Source organism: Crotalus tigris, unplaced genomic scaffold (assembly GCF_016545835.1).
Source record: "Crotalus tigris isolate CLP2741 ecotype Arizona unplaced genomic scaffold, ASM1654583v1 scf7180000024339.11422700, whole genome shotgun sequence".
NCBI classification, from domain to species: Eukaryota; Metazoa; Chordata; class Lepidosauria; order Squamata; family Viperidae; genus Crotalus; species Crotalus tigris.
The window spans coordinates 865622-881444 of record NW_024100509.1 but is presented as its reverse complement, the minus strand read 5'-3'; the positions used below and the strand labels follow the sequence as shown (position 1 = coordinate 881444).

At 34.5% G+C, this 15823-nt stretch overlaps 1 protein-coding gene across 4 annotated transcripts; it reads left to right on the top strand.

The window, feature by feature from the left end:
- Positions 1-86: 86 nt before the first annotated feature.
- On the top strand, positions 87-15767 carry MFSD8 (major facilitator superfamily domain containing 8). Of its 4 annotated transcripts, none has more exons than XM_039325896.1 (12): positions 88-426; positions 2234-2325; positions 3246-3289; positions 6052-6292; positions 6917-7030; positions 7456-7600; positions 8033-8091; positions 9882-9990; positions 11276-11410; positions 11669-11772; positions 11860-12116; positions 12760-12946. In XM_039325896.1, the coding sequence occupies exons 1-12, from the start codon at positions 353-355 to the stop codon at positions 12763-12765; spliced, it is 1380 nt and encodes a 459-aa protein (XP_039181830.1). In that variant the 5' UTR covers positions 88-352; the 3' UTR covers positions 12766-12946. The 4 variants fall into 4 exon arrangements, with proteins under 4 accessions (XP_039181831.1, XP_039181830.1, XP_039181827.1 ...); XM_039325893.1 differs by having other exon boundaries at positions 90-426; positions 12804-15767; XM_039325894.1 differs by lacking the exon at positions 88-426 and adding an exon at positions 448-598 and having other exon boundaries at positions 12804-15767.
- Positions 15768-15823: the final 56 nt, after the last annotated feature.

Below are 15823 nucleotides of genomic sequence, written 5' to 3'. Positions count from 1 at the left end.
TTTCCCCGCTCTCGCGAGAAGCGCCACAGCCGCAACGGCGGTTTTAAAAACCAAGGGGCGAGAGGGCGGCTGCCGACTCTACCAATTGCTCGCCCGGCACGTGATCGGAATTGTCCCCTCCCCCTTCTCGCTTTTCAGTAGTCTACATGCGACTGTCCTAGGTAGTAGCTTGGACTCGCTTTGTTGTGTTTGCTGTTTGGCCACGTGATAGTCGCCTCTCGCCTCGTCCCGGAAGAAAGCCGAGGCGAGGCTTTGGGTGCTTCCTCACCTTCTGTTGTCTCGTCAGGGGGAGCACGTAGGGGTGGCTCTCGCGGATGTGTCAGGTTGAAGCTCGGAGGCTTCGACGTCGGCCATGGCTGCTGCTGTTCTGGAGCCCGCAAGCGAGGACTGGGAGCAGCCTCTTTTGAACGGAGGTGGAGATGAAAGGTGCCTAGGGGCGACTCCACTTGGGTCTTATTTGGTAGGGGCGTATCCCCCTGGACTCCAGAAGCGATGGAGTCAAAATCCTCTGTATCGCAACTCAAGTTGTCTCACGCTGAAGATGCTGGGAATTGTAATATTAACTGCTCTACAGCTTCATCGTAAGCTGCGCTCCTTGGTGTGTAAGAAGGAGAAGCCTATAATCGGGGGTAGTGAAATTAGCTTTGAAGCTCAGTTTAAAACACGCATTACAAAATAGCGAAATGAATATAAGAAACCAATACAACTGATGGTGATATCCTATCGGTATTAAAATCTGCGATGTCTAATATAAATGACACCTCATGTATTTGTATTTATGTATAATGAATTTTATTAGTGTATATCAGATTGCATGACATCAGTAGCTGGCCTAGGCTAAATAAATACATCTGTGTTAAAAATCTTAATAGATTTTTGACCTACAGGCTGTTGCACTGTTAATAAAATATGTACGAAGGCCAGGTTTGTTTATTAAGGCACAGAAGGTATTTTTGATATTTTATGGGCACAATGGGGCTGTGTACTTTAAACAGACATTTTAATTGTTTTTTTAAATCTTTCAGGTCTCTTGGGTTTTTCGAATATCATATGACAAGGGTCTCTAACTTAGGCAACTTTAAGACTTGTGGACTTCAACTCCCAGAATTGCTGGGAGTCTTAAAGTTGCCAAGGTTGGAGACCTCTGCCGTATGGTAATGTTGAATAATGATTTTTATGGTGTTTATTGCATAACATTGAGTATACTAAAGTATACATTTTTTATTTTTGTTTCCCTGGAGGGAAATCCGATTAATCTTATGGAGTAAGACTAGTGTGGCACCTTAAATTACGGACAGTCCTCTAGTGACCTTCTTAAAACACAGTATTGTAGTTGCTGTCTGTCCAATGGAAAATAGAGAAGAGTTATGACTCCTGATCTTGCAATTACTTTTGTGTATCCAGCCTATATATATTTATGTTTAATAAGTTTATATAGCCACCCAGCATACAAATTGTGATTGGGTCGTCATCTTGTTTCATATAGAGAATTTTTGCATGCTGATATTTTTGCCCTGACCTACATCAAAAGGGTTGACATCAATGTTAAAAGTTTCTTTGATTTCTTTATTTTCTTGTGACAATGTTATTGTCTGCTCCCTCCTCAATACCCACATTCTTCCTCCAGGTCAAAAGACCCTGTATCATGTCCGGATAATATAACCAGTTTTCTGTACTGCATCTGCCCAGCATTCAATGCCCTAGTCCCAGATACCCAGGTTCTTCCCCTCTCCAAATCATACAAACATACAAATCTGACAGCTCACTTTGTTCTCAGTTGGGATAGCTGGAGATCTAAATATGACTGGGGAGAGGAGCTGACATCTACATTCCAATCAACACTATCTTCTAAACATTTGCTGTATCATCTTTAAATCACTTTATGCATAAAGTGCTGTCCGGTTTGATCCCCCATATCTTATGCTCATGTCTTTGATATTTTCTACCCACATTTAAGATTTAGCATTGAAATACATTCTGATGGCATATTTCTGTCCATTTCATGCTTAGCAATTGTTGAATCTGATTATTGTAAAATAGAACAGAGTATTGCCAACACATGAGACATGCATCAGAGAATGATTTTGATCATACCAAGATAGGAATAAATGACTAAATGTAAATATAGTAACATATAGTCTTAACACTTCTTGAGTTAGAATTTGTTAAAGAATGATGAGCATTTGATATGTTAATATTAATCTCATTAATATTACAATATTGTTTGTTACAGATCTAAGGATGTTATGGAAACATTGCAACATTACAGGAGCCGGTGGAGATCCATTCGAATAATGTATCTTACAATGTTCTTCAGCAGTGTTGGTTTGTAAAATTTGCTAACCAGTCATCAGTTTTTTTTAATATAATGCTGTTACTGTTATTTCCTTGGATATTAATTAAAATATTGTGTAGAAATTCCTTATATAACAAACTGTTTTATTTAATCTTTTTGGCTCATTTGTAAGTTAAACATTTTCTGTAATTTATGTAGGATTTAACAAAAACAAAATACTAGACTATAGCATTATAAACTAGCACCAATGGAAGAACAACTGTCGCAATAAGCAAACTCAGGAACTTGTTCATAAATTTATAGGGACCAGATGGAATTAAGCCTGGCTGAAGCAAATGCTTGCCAGCAGAATCAATAGCATGGTTCTATTTCCAATATGTTCTGTGGCCATTGTTAGGGTAACTATGGTAAAACATGGTCAGTGTTCATAAATTGTCTATGTAGTTGCCTTGACTTTTCCTTAATATTGTGGTTTGTTGTAAAATGGTACGAAGTATTTTCTAGGTTTCTGGATCATCTTGTATAACAGATGATAAATAATGAAGGCTTGCTCATTAAAAGAAACTGAAGAATGTATACAATAAATTAAAGAGTTTTCACACTGTTAAAGTTCCATGTAAGCAATTCCACATATGCACCTGCCATTGACTGAATTTCTCTTTCTTGAAGGTAGATATTTTACCTTCTGTAGTTAAACTATATAATCAAGTATCATTGGATAACCTATAGCTTATCTGTAGATAGTTTAATTTTCTTAAAAGTATCATTAAAGTTTGCAAGACAAGGTTAAACATATCTAAAATTATTTGGAATTTTTGACCTTTTTTTTCCAAAATAACATAACTCCTTTTTTTTGTATAGAATTTTGTATTTTTATTTCTCTGAATATGGTCAAAATAGGTGACAAAAAAGTACTAGAGAAAAATAACTAAAATACTTTATGTTGCAGGTTTCTCTATTGTCATTATGTCAATATGGCCCTATCTTCAACAGGTTTGTAAATGACATAAATTTTTATTTCCATGATGTTAACTTAGGCATCTGAGAGCTGTAGTGGTATGTCATGATTAAGGCACCAAGCTAGAAACTAGGATACTGTGAGTTTTAGTCTTGCTCTCAGCACAAAGAAGCTGAGTGACCTTTGGCCATCCTCTCTGTAGGAAGGAGGCATTGCTAAACCATTTCAAAAACTATTGCCAAGAAAACTACAGAGATTTGTCCAGGCTTTTGCCAGGAATCAACACTGATTTGAACTACCAAATAACAATAAAGTTATAGTATGAGTTCATTCAGCCAAAATGAAAGATAAGTATTTACAATACTTAAAATACCAAAGATCATTATATTTAACTTTGGTGTTTTTGTGGGACTAATGGAAAAATAATTTGCAATGTCCAGATTGCTGCTTTCTATTTCAAATATTGGGATCACTAGCACAGGGCTTTTCAACCTTTTCACCCATTGTACCACTTTTAGCATATGGTGACATCCGAGTACCACCAGTCGCCTAGCAAGGTGTCAAAAATTTGATGACCCCCCCCCCAAAAAGTGAAAGTACAGGTACTCCTCAACTTACAACAGTTCACTTAATGACTGTTCGAAGTTACAATGGCACTGAAAAAAGTGCCCCCCCAAGCCACAGCCGAGCAAGACGCCCGCCTGCCAGCGGTGCTCTTCTGTCCGAGGTTTTCATTGTTGTGAGCATTTCTGTTGAGGATTGTCAGCAGAGGTGGGGTGGGGGGATGTTTGATTTTTATTCCCCCCCCCTCTGCTGGGTGGTTGCAGCAGGTTTTGATCACTTCACATGACCCTGGGACACTGTGACCGTTATAAATATGAATCAGTTGCCAAGCATCTGAATGTAAATCACAAGACCTTGGAGATGCTGCAACATTCCAGCTGATTGGCGCTTCTTCTAGGCTCAGCAGAAGCGCCAGGATCAGCGCCGAGCTCCAGCTGGAGCCTGGCGCTGATCCTGGTGCTTCCGCTGAGCCCTGACAGCCCCGAAGAAGCGCTGATCCTGGCACTTCCGCTGAACCCTGACAGTCCTGCAGCTCCAGCCAACTCTTGCTCAGGCTTGTGCGGTGCTGCCACCGGTTCAGCTCATTGCTCTCCCCCACTACCACTTTTCTATGATGGTCATGTACCACTTGCCAGGTGCCAATGTACCACAGGTGGTACCCGTACCACTAGTTGAAAAGCCCTGCACTAGCACACCTACTGGTGGAAATTTATAAAAGGCTTTATGAGTTTTTGCCCCTGGATTGTAGAAAGAAGTCTTTATTAATATTAGGATTCCATATTTAAAGGCCTTCAAATTTACATAAAATTCACTATTTCAGTCTGACTTTCATGATAGTTGTTTTAGTATACTTAATCTATTTTGTTTTAGTGTACATAAAATTAAATTTCCCTGAGCTGGGAAAGGTAGTATAGAAATAAAATAATATTTTAATAATGGAAATGTAAATTCCCCTATTTTTCCCCTCTACTAATGAAATAGTTTAGAGGGGAATGAATTGCAATTATTTCATGGTCTTACGTAGTGATTTATGGTTCTGATTTGATTTTTTAAAAAAAATCCAGATTATGGAGGGAGAATTGTATGCTGCTTAGACTTACTACAATGGCCTGTAGGCCTTATCAATAAAATCTTTTGTTCAAAGATTACTTTATTTTACATAATATACAGATAGTCCTTGACTTACGACCACAATTGAGCCCAAAATTTATGTTGGTAAGCGAGACAATTAAGTGAGTTGTGCCCCATTTTATGACCTTTCTTGGCACAGTTGTTAAATGAATCACTGCAATTGTTAAGTTAGTAAAAGTTATTAAGTGAATCAGTCTTTCCCATTGATTTTGCTTGTCAGAAGGTTGCAAAAGGTGATCACATGACCCCCATACACTACAACCATCATAAATATTTTCTGGGGAAATATAAGATGGTAAGACATAGGAGAGCTTAGGTTATAGTGTAATGGTGTAATCAGTTGAGTTACATACAATTAAAGTAGGACCAGCATCATAATTTGCAGAGATTCATTTTATGGAAAAGAAGAACAGCTATAATAATAAAAAAAAAACATATTGAAGTGCAACAGTTTAGATGTTTTGACTAGGATTTGGAGGACCAGGCTCAAGTCCTCTGTCAGTTATGGAAGCTCATTGGGTGACTTTGAGCCAATCAATATCATCACCCAAACTTATTCTAGAGAATTGGTGTTTTGATTGCCATTTTTAACTTCTGGAGAAAATGATGTTTATAAGTAATAAAAAGAGGAAAGTGCATGATGCCAACCCCTCAAAATATTTGTCATGGATTCTTTTGAAACTCTATACCAGCCACCTAACAATATATAAATTATTCAGTAACCACTCATTTACAATTTGGAATGTGTATTCTTATCTTTTTATGTGATACTGCTAAAAATACTATTTTTGTGACTATCATAATGTGGAAGGATAGTGCTTCATAGACTAGTTTTAAATTTAAACTTCAGTCTTTTTCCATGCTAGTTTAACAGTGTTATTCTATAAGTTATTAATAAACTTAATTCACTAACTAAGTCTGCCAGATTTAATATATAAATGCTGTGTTCTCTAATTTAACCTTGTACATTAAAAATGTTCTCTTCATTAACATTTACCTATGTTTTAGTAGCATGACAATATCTGTTAGAATTGAATATTTTAATTACGGCGTCCTACTGATAAATAAAATATTGTTGAAATTATATTTATGGTTTCCATAGATAGATAAAACTGCGGATCCAAGCTTTCTGGGCTGGATTATTGCTTCGTACAGCATTGGTCAGATGATAGCTTCTCCATTCTTTGGAACATGGTCTAATTATAGGCCAAGAAGAGAACCCCTTGTGGTTTCAACTACTATTTCAATAGCTGCCAATTTCCTCTATGCTTATGTCCATTTGCCCCCTTCACACAACAAATACTACATGCTAGCTGCTCGAGCATTGGTGGGATTTGGTGCAGGTAATTTTAGAAATATTTAAAGTTTGCTATATTAGTAGCTATGTGTATTTAAGGCAATTCAGCTATTTGTTAGAGAAATCAAAATCTCAGGCCCTTGAGATCCCTTCTACCCCAACAAGTTGGCACTCAGAACCTCTTGAGTAAATGTATAATCCTGCTGATTGTCTCAACATATAGATTGAAAGGTTTTCCCAGAATCCTACTTACTAATGTTTGTGCCATGGCTTTCTGTAGGATTAGAGAGTCTCCTAAGTTGAGTTACCCCAAAGTGCAGTATTCTAAGTAATAGATTCATCAGAAGATTTCCTGAGACATCAGTCTAAAAGTACTACTCATATTAGTTTTAGAGATTTTTCTTATATGAAAAAAAATTGCAAAGAAGATTTTCTCAAGCTCATTGATTTTTTTGATTACTGTAATTGTTTTCAAGATAAAGATTCTTTAGCATTTTTTAGTTATTAATTTCTGTAGTGATGAGATCTATTAAAAATAGATTTGGTGAGCAGACAAAAGACCAAGATTTTGCTTACTATACCGTTGGCCTTTTAGCTAGCTTGCGCATATGATTAAAAACATATATGTTTCTTAGGTTTTCCAGATAAACACCCTTTTGTTTTGTTTTAGGAAATGTAGCAGTAGTTCGCTCATATATTGCTGGTGCCACCTCTCTTACTGAAAGAACTAATGCCATGGCAAACACTAGTGCTTGCCAGGCAGTGGGATTCATACTGGGACCAGGTACAATTTGCATTGTATTCCCATTTTCTTCAAGTGATTCATTAATCAGTTCAGGAGGAAAATGCTCTCCCATTTCTTAATCAAAGTGTACATATTTAAACTTTAATTTACTATATAAAATATAATAATAATATTGTACTATATGTTCCCAATTTGACAGACTCCAATTTTCATTTAGTTTTTTTACAGTTTATTGATAAAATCTAAAGCAGTGCATGTCAAGGAAAAATATTCATACAACTACTAAAAGAATTATGTAATTATCTGGTATTTTAATCACAAGTGAACACTTTAACAATTGATTTTTTATTTACTTAATGCATTAGGTTTTTAGCTGCTGCAATAAAATTTCTATATTTTTTTATAATTAACATCAGGATACATGCTGTTAAAATCCAATTGTATAAACTTATATTTTCTATTAGTTTTTCAGGCTCTCTTTTCACTTATTGGAGAAGAAGGAATCTTGTGGAAACTGATTTATCTTCGAGTGAACATGTACACAGCTCCAGTTTTATTTGGAAGTGTTCTAGGAATTATTAATATCGTACTGATAATTGCTGTATTTAGGTAATTGGAAATTTAAAAACTTGTGAATGTTTATAAGAAAGGTCTTTCAATTTGTGCAGAAAAATCTCTATTCTTCTTAGTCCACATAGTTTTTTTTAGTTTATGAATCAAGAAAAAGAAAGAAAAGAGTAATTTGTGGATTTTGTAGTTTTTAATATTTCTCAATCAACAATTGCAGTATATCTTAGTTTGAAGTTACTAAGTCTCATCACTGAGCATAATTTCTATAAAATAACATATAAGTGCTTCTTTTCTATTCTCAAGTTATTTGTATAGATTGTTTATAAGACTTCATCCATAAAACAAGATTCATTGCATAATTGAATTAACAAAGAATTGTGCCAAATAACATTGTTTCAACACAAAACTATCAATTATATTGAAAGTTTCTTTGATATATTCAATTGTTTCACACAATCTCTTAATTTTTAGAGAGCATCATGTGGATGACATGGGACAACCACAAAATAGTATTAATACTGAAACTGAAGGTAATTTGAAATATGTTTTAATATACTTGCTAGTATAGTTAGAAATAGTATCAAATAACAGTGTGTGAAGGATGTAGGTGATAGCTTTTGGGATAAATGTTTTATGTCTCTAAGAGCAACTACCTACAAATTCAAATCAAATTTATTAGATTTGATGGTTCACAAGCAAGCACTAATAATTGCAACTGGTCATGAATAGAAATATATCTGCAGTGAGTATGAATGTTATTACAGTGCAACTTCTAGATAAATACTAATGTCTAATTGTATACTAAGATTCTACTGGAAAATATGAAGGCATCTTAAAGTACCAAATTCTAAAGAGAAATTTAAAAGTAATGAGCATGCTGCCAAAAGTGACCAATGTACCTGATTTTCTAGACCCCTCTAGATTCTTAATGAAAGAAAAATAGTTCTGCCCAGTTTGGAAATAATTATTTATGAGATTTGTTTGCTGTCCATATTACTTTGGAACAACTCTGGATGGCTTACAACATTAAAAGCCAGTAAAACCATGAAAATAAGTATTTATAATAATAAAAATTACAATTCAGAGATGGAAAGAAAGGAAATAGGATGAGCAGGGGGGAAGATGGGGTCTTCTCTTAATCCATCAACCAACTCCATCATGATACACCCTCAATGGGCCCCAGGCCAACTGGCAGAACCAGGTTTTAAGGCCATTATGGAAGATCAGCAGCCTGGGAGTGGATCTCACCTGTGGAGGGGGCAAGATGTTCCAAAGGACAAGTGCCATGACAGAAAAGGCTCTTTTTCAAGACCCCGCCAATTCCTTGACTGATGAGACCTGCAGCATGTCTCTTCTGCCAGCAGAGGTGAAGTAGGCCAGTCCCATTGGAATAAGATGGTTCCTCAGATAACCTGTACCCATGCCATGCAGGACTTTAAAGATGATAACCAACATTTTGAATTGCACCTGGAGGCAAACCGGCAGCTAGTGCAGTTCATGTGACAGCAGTATAACATGGGTCACTCTAGGGGCCCCAAGAATTGTCCGCACCGCCACACTCTGTACCAGTTGTAGCTTCTGAATGCTCTTCAAAGGTAGCCCTATGTAGAGCACATTGCAATAGTTTAAGCATGAGATGACCAGGGCTTGAGAGATTGAGTGCAGGGTGCAGCTAGTACACAATACAAAGTTGTGTAAAGGCCCTTCTAGCCATGACTGCTACCTGCACTTCGAGCAGAAGTTATAAGACCAGAAGAACTATCATTGTTCAGGCAACAAAACAAAACAAGTGTTAGGTCTGCAATTATATTCCTCCTGACATCATCACTTTCCAGATTAGGAAATTTCTGGAATTGGTTGAACCATAGGTTCCAATGTCACGTACATCACAAACTTGTTTATCAAGTCCCAGATATCTTCTGCTATGGTAATTGGAGGAGAGAATGTATAGCCTGAATTTTATTGGTCATGTTAAGGTGATTAACAAGATTCATGAACTCTGATATTTTGCTCTTTTTTCATGCAAGTATTGCAATAAATTGAAAAGCTACAGTTAACCATAATTCTAATATTCATGCAAGATTCTTCCCTGCATAGACATTAACAGCTGTAGTACCATGTTCTAATGAAATGGAAAATTATATTAGCTACAGTTTCCTGTATTGTTCTGCCATTAAAAGGGAGATAAAGGCGCTGCATGTTCTTTATGTCCATAAATCTTATGCATATTGCATGAACTAAGATTTTCTCAAATTAAAATAATTGCATCTATATCAATGCTATGTAGGTCTTTATCAATTACCTTTTTTTCCAAATACAGAAAATAATGATGTGGTTCAAGATAATCAGCAATACATTGACCATGTGGCTGTTGTATCAACAAACTTTCTTTTCTTTATTATCCTATTTATTTTTGCAGTTTTTGAAACGTAAGTATTTTTTTTGTATCTGTTTTTTAAAAATAATATTTTTTGCATTTCTGCATAATTTTATGAATAGAGTCTGCTATGACATTTCCTATGATACCTTTTTCTTACCACCATAATAGATTTAATACATCCAGACATACATAAACTATCACTATCAGCCATCCTACTTGGGGTGTTATTTATTTATTTATACCTCACCTTTAATTATTTTTTACAAATAACTCAAAGCATTGAACATATCCAACACACCTTTCTCCTATTTTCCCCATGAGAATCCTGTCAGGTGAGTCACCCAACTGGCTGTCTTGGCTAAGGTGGAACTTGAACTCATGGTTTTCTGATTTCTAGCCTGGTGCCCTTAACCACTAAACCAAATGGGCTCTCCCTTTACCTTCCAAAGTTTCATTCGTATTTTATAGTTCTACAACAGCATACTATCTATCTATCTATCTATCTATCTATCTATCTATCTATCTATCTATCTATCTATCTATCTATCTGAACTTCAATTTATATTATGATTATCTGACATTGGAAGATTTTTTCTGAAGAAAATGAAAGGCTTGTGTTTACATGCAGAGTTAGAGAAACAAAAAATGCCTTGGAGTGAAAAAAATGCCTTAAAGTGTAAAGATATGTGTAATTAGATTAATGTTATATTCAGAATTCAGAATAAATCACAAGTTGAGTTTTTAAGAGAAAATTTCACAGGAGGATAACAAGCATTATCAGGGAAAAATTTATCAAGTGTATATTTTAGAAAATAATTTATAGCCTAATTGGATAAAGTAATATTGTTCTAGCTGTAAATATAGAAATGGCATGTCTTTTATAAAATCATATCAGATGTTTGTTGTGTAATTATATAATTCATACATATTCAAATATATTGTCATACATTTCTAATTAGTATAATTTTTTCTTCACAGTTTTATGTGAATATATAAATTTTCTTCCTATTTGCTACTTTTTCTTCACATACTATATTTTTTGTGAAATATTAACCATTTCCTTCTCAGTGTTCTGGCTATAATTTTATTATAAAAACTTACTAATTTGCATTTTAGTCTTTAAAAAATTTCAAGGACCAATATCTTTAAATATTTTTGAATTTGAAACATTTCTATTTGAAGCACTTGTTTTTTTGTATTATGCTATTGGTACAAATGCTTCATAGGGTTTTTATTCAGTTTCAAAGTTGTTAGTTACAATTAGATAGTTGGTGAACACTGAAATTCAGAAAGTTCTCTACTATATTTAATTTGTCTTTTATTGTATTCTTTAGCATAGCTACACCATTAACAATGGATATGTATGCATGGACCAGAAAAAAAGCAGTGTTTATCAATGGCTTAATTCTTGGTGCTGTTGGCGTCGAATCAGTGGTTGTGTTTTTAGCAGTTAAAGAACTTTCTAAAAGGTAATATGTTCAAGTTATATTGTTTCAGTATAATTTTTATTTTCAGAAAAATCTGATTTCTAAGTTCTAGAGTACAAATGGCTGTGTGTAAATGCATTTTTCCTGTAGTGATCAATTTATGCATTATCGTTGATACTTAAATCATTACCTTGAAACATTTATTATACTATTAAGAACAAAAGACTCAGGCTTTGAATATGGAAAATTTTACTTGGATAAAATATGGGTATTGTAATTTTAGTTTTCATTATTCAACAGAATTGGTGAACGTGCAATCCTCTATGGAGGTCTAGTCATTATCTTGGTTGGATTCTTTATTCTGTTACCTTGGGGAAATCAATTTCCTAATATCCAATGGGCAGGTATAAATTTAAATGTTTGCATTATTATTTTAAGGTCTTTGAAGAATACATTTTGTCATATATGATATTTTATTTGTATGTTTTCAGACATAAGGAATAATTCTACTCCAAGAAAGATCATTGGTGAAAGTTTTGCATTTTTGTGGATGTCACAGATTGAATTTTCATCTAATAATATAACTGAAGCAACAGGATGTCCTAGTATACAATTGTGGTGCAGTTATACTCCCGTAATTCATCTGGGCCAGTATATCACTTCCGACATTCTAATAGGATTGGGTTATCCAGCTTGTAATGTGATGTCATATACTCTATATTCAAAAATTTTAGGGCCAAAACCTCAGGTAAGATTTATATTTAGGCTGATAATTTTTTTAACTGGTTTAACAGTTTTGGAAAATAGGTTGCCAAGTGGTAGATTACTGAGTTTGGAACTATTTTTTTTTTGTCATGCTTTGGTTAAGCAATAAAATTACATAACATCAGTATATTTTATCATCTAGCTTACATGATCTGGTGCAATACCGCTATGAATTGCTTCCTGTAATAGTTTTATTTCATCAAAGAAGTTCCTTTTTTATCCCTTCAGATTTCAATTTTTTTTAAAATAAAGCTGAGCTACTGAATGTTTTGTATATGAAGGACAATGAGATTTTTTGGGATAGCAACCATTTTACTAAAAGCTATTATCTAATCAGGGCTCTTCCATCAGGGCAGAAGGTCCCTTCCATCTTTATTATTATTATTATTAATTAATGAATATGCTACAATCTACTTTAAACTTTGTAGTTCCTTACTGGTTGTTTCATAGTTTGTTCTTTTAATATTATACTATTTTTAACTTAGCTTATATGTCACTTTGAGTTGCTTGACAATCAAGCCAGCTCATAAATCCTAATAATGCTACTGCTATTATTACTGATGGTGGTGGTGGTAGTTTGCTGTTGCCAAACTGGGAGAATAATAGATTTTGTTTGAATATTTCAGGGTTAAAACCTGTCATTAACACTGAACACAATCTGATGTTTTAGGGCATTTATATGGGATGGCTAACTGCTTGTGGAAGTGGTGGACGTATTCTGGGCCCGGTGTTTGTCAGTCAACTCTACAGTTCCTTAGGACCCCGCTGGGCATTTGGTTTCATCTGTGGAATTGTTATTCTTTCTCTCTTACTACTTGAAGTGGTGTACAAGAGACTTATTGCATTTTCAGTCAGATATGAGATGCTACAAGAACAGATTTCCTAGCTATCTGTTCTGTCTTGTTTTGTTTTAATCATTATTTGCTGTTTTCAGTATTTTGCATCTTTGAAAGATGGTATATAGAATTATCATTCATCAGGACAGACAGTATTTCTGCCACCAGATTTATATCACTTTAATACTGGAAATGACAAACTGTGATACAATAGATGTTATTATTTTGGAGTATAGTTTTAAGAGATGGCACTAGTTCTAATTATATACACTAGATATATTTAAAATACATTGATTCTGTGAATCATGTCTTAAATTAAGTTTTTTAAACTGAATTTAAAAAGGGTATTTATTCTAACGAAGTTTTATGAGCATGATTATTTATGCATTTTTATAATTGGTTGGCTTTTTTAAATTGAATGTATTTTAAGTAAAATATAGCAGAAACTAATCCTGATATTTTGTTGCACATATTTTGGAATTTATAATTTTAAAAAATGGTTCAAATAAGATCAAGATTCAAAGTAAAAATAAAGAATGTTGATGCAGCACTTGTAATAAAGATAAGTACTGAAACTGATAGAAGATTTAATAACTGGAGGCTACTGAGATAGATATCTGAGGTTTCTACCATTACACCAAGAATCTTAATCACTGCTTTCCTGAACGGTAAAACCCAAAGTTGCTTTTTCACAAGGCAACTAGACTTTCTTGTTTTTCTTTGAAGACATTTAGCTTCTGATCCAAGAAGCTTCTTCAGCTCAAAGAAAAACAAAGTCGTTGCCTCATGAAAAAGCAGCTTTGGGATAACTATGGCCTGGATGTCTGAGAATCTCCATAGACACAAAACGGTAAAACTTTAACCTATTGTGAAATGCACATTAAATTAGAAAAAAAATGTTTAAATGGTAATTGCCCAGTACTGTAGTTACCTTCCCCACCCCCAAATTGTGGAACAGTCTAACCAAGTTAATTTTAGATTTGGTTTTCTTAAAAATTTGAACTTTTTCATCCCAAAGTTATCTTGTACAGTTCCATGTCTCATAAACAGGACTTCCAGATTGCAAATCAGAAGTTTGGTGATGTCAGATGTTGCTGAGACTCGGGAGAAATAGAGGCAATGCACCCCTGGTGATGTCACAGAAGGCAGGGTTCTGGTTGCATAGCACAGCCTTTCATTTATTTGTGGATCACTTACATGAAATGTTTGCTAACAAGATTTTGGATAGAGATATAGAAAATGGTGAATTCGTAAGTTGTTTTGTGCTTGACATAGCTGGTATCAGTTGATTGTTTTCCTAAATGAAATGAGTTTCATTCTGAAATAAAATGAAATACTATAGGGCTGTCTGTTTCCAACTAAATAGTAAAATGTGGATATCTGGACTGAAATGTTTGATGGAAAGGTAATGAGAATCGGGAAAAGTCAAAGATAGCAATGGTAGATCAGGAAAATAATAGGAAAGGAAGGAAAATATTTAAGAATATGTATATCTGAAATTTAAAAAAATCATTTTCCATTCCATGCACACCTATTTTTTTTGTTTCTGTTCATCTCTAAGTCAAAGCAAAATAAAATAAAATAAAATACATAAAAGTCTTTATATAGTCTTATGTTCTATATATAACATACATGCATATATTCTCATTTACACATTTTTTTCACTGAACTGTAATGAAAATTGTCTACCAATAACAAACAATGTAAAAACCAGAACTGTACAATATTTCAGGTTTTGTCTCCAATATGTTTTGCAACATTTTAGAGCAGCTGTTATCCTGGAAAAAGGTGGGATTACTTCAAAATATAGCATATAATTACTATTATAGTGCTTTCTTCCACTCTGAAGCACCATGGAGATTGAAACTAAAGCACTGTATAAACCTGGTAAAAATTCCTTAAGAAACCACTTAAGTTTTTCCTGTTATTCATTTTCAATTTGTGAAACAATGTATTTTACAATGATCTTCACAAAAAAGACAATTGAGAGTACTTAGGAAGGTCCTCATGCTTCGTTTTCACATGAAGGTTAAACATTTTTTAGAAAAAATGGCAATCTTGTCTGATGTCATGAAATATGCTGTGCTGCTTCCTCAATACCATAGGATATGCTTGTTTATAAATATATAATTGTTTCTATTATATGTGATGTCTATTTATTGATCAGTTAAATATAATATAGACCCAAACAAGTAAATAGTGTCACATAGCTGCTAGGTAATAAAATCATAAGGGTCTGTGATGAAATTTGCCTAATTTATGGTTTCTTCTCTAACCTGCTTTCTCCTTATTTTGAAACTTTTGCAATTGAGACCCGGATTATTTTTTTCTCCAGAATTCTTTCAGTGCTATAAGAGGGGGTTTCTTTTGTTAGTGTTGTTTGCTTTTTTCATATTAGCTTTTACTTCCAATGCAAAGAAAGACAAATACTACCGTTGGCTCAATAACCTTTTTTTTTACTATATTAATTTTACTATTTCTGTTTGAACTTTCAATTTCCCTTTAAACTAACATACAAACCTAGAGATAGATAGTTTCTAGAACAGAGGTCCCCAACCTTTTGGGCACCAGGGACTGGTTCTGTGGAGAAGGTTTTTCCACGGACCAGAGAGTGCGTGGTTTTGTGTGCTACCTATATACCACGGATGGGTCTTTGCTTGTTTGTGCGGACCGGTTGCTGGCATGCTGTGGCCTGGTATCAGTCTGCGGACCAGGGGTGGGGATCCCTGTTCTAGAACACTCCCAGGAATGTTTCTGCCACATTAGGTTTCTTTCCCAAATTTAATATGACACTAGAACCATTAAATAAACCTGTTACTTGGAGTGCATCCAAGTGTACAAAACGTATGGATTC

Bases quoted from the DNA above. Each gene is read 5' to 3' on its own strand.
- MFSD8 (XM_039325893.1), top strand. From the start codon at position 353: ATGGCTGCTGCTGTTCTGGAGCCCGCAAGCGAGGACTGGGAGCAGCCT. The intron at 3,290-6,051 runs GTTTGTAAATGA...TGGTTTCCATAG, and splicing joins TATGGCCCTATCTTCAACAG to ATAGATAAAACTGCGGATCC. The intron at 11,411-11,668 runs GTAATATGTTCA...ATTATTCAACAG, and splicing joins GTTAAAGAACTTTCTAAAAG to AATTGGTGAACGTGCAATCC.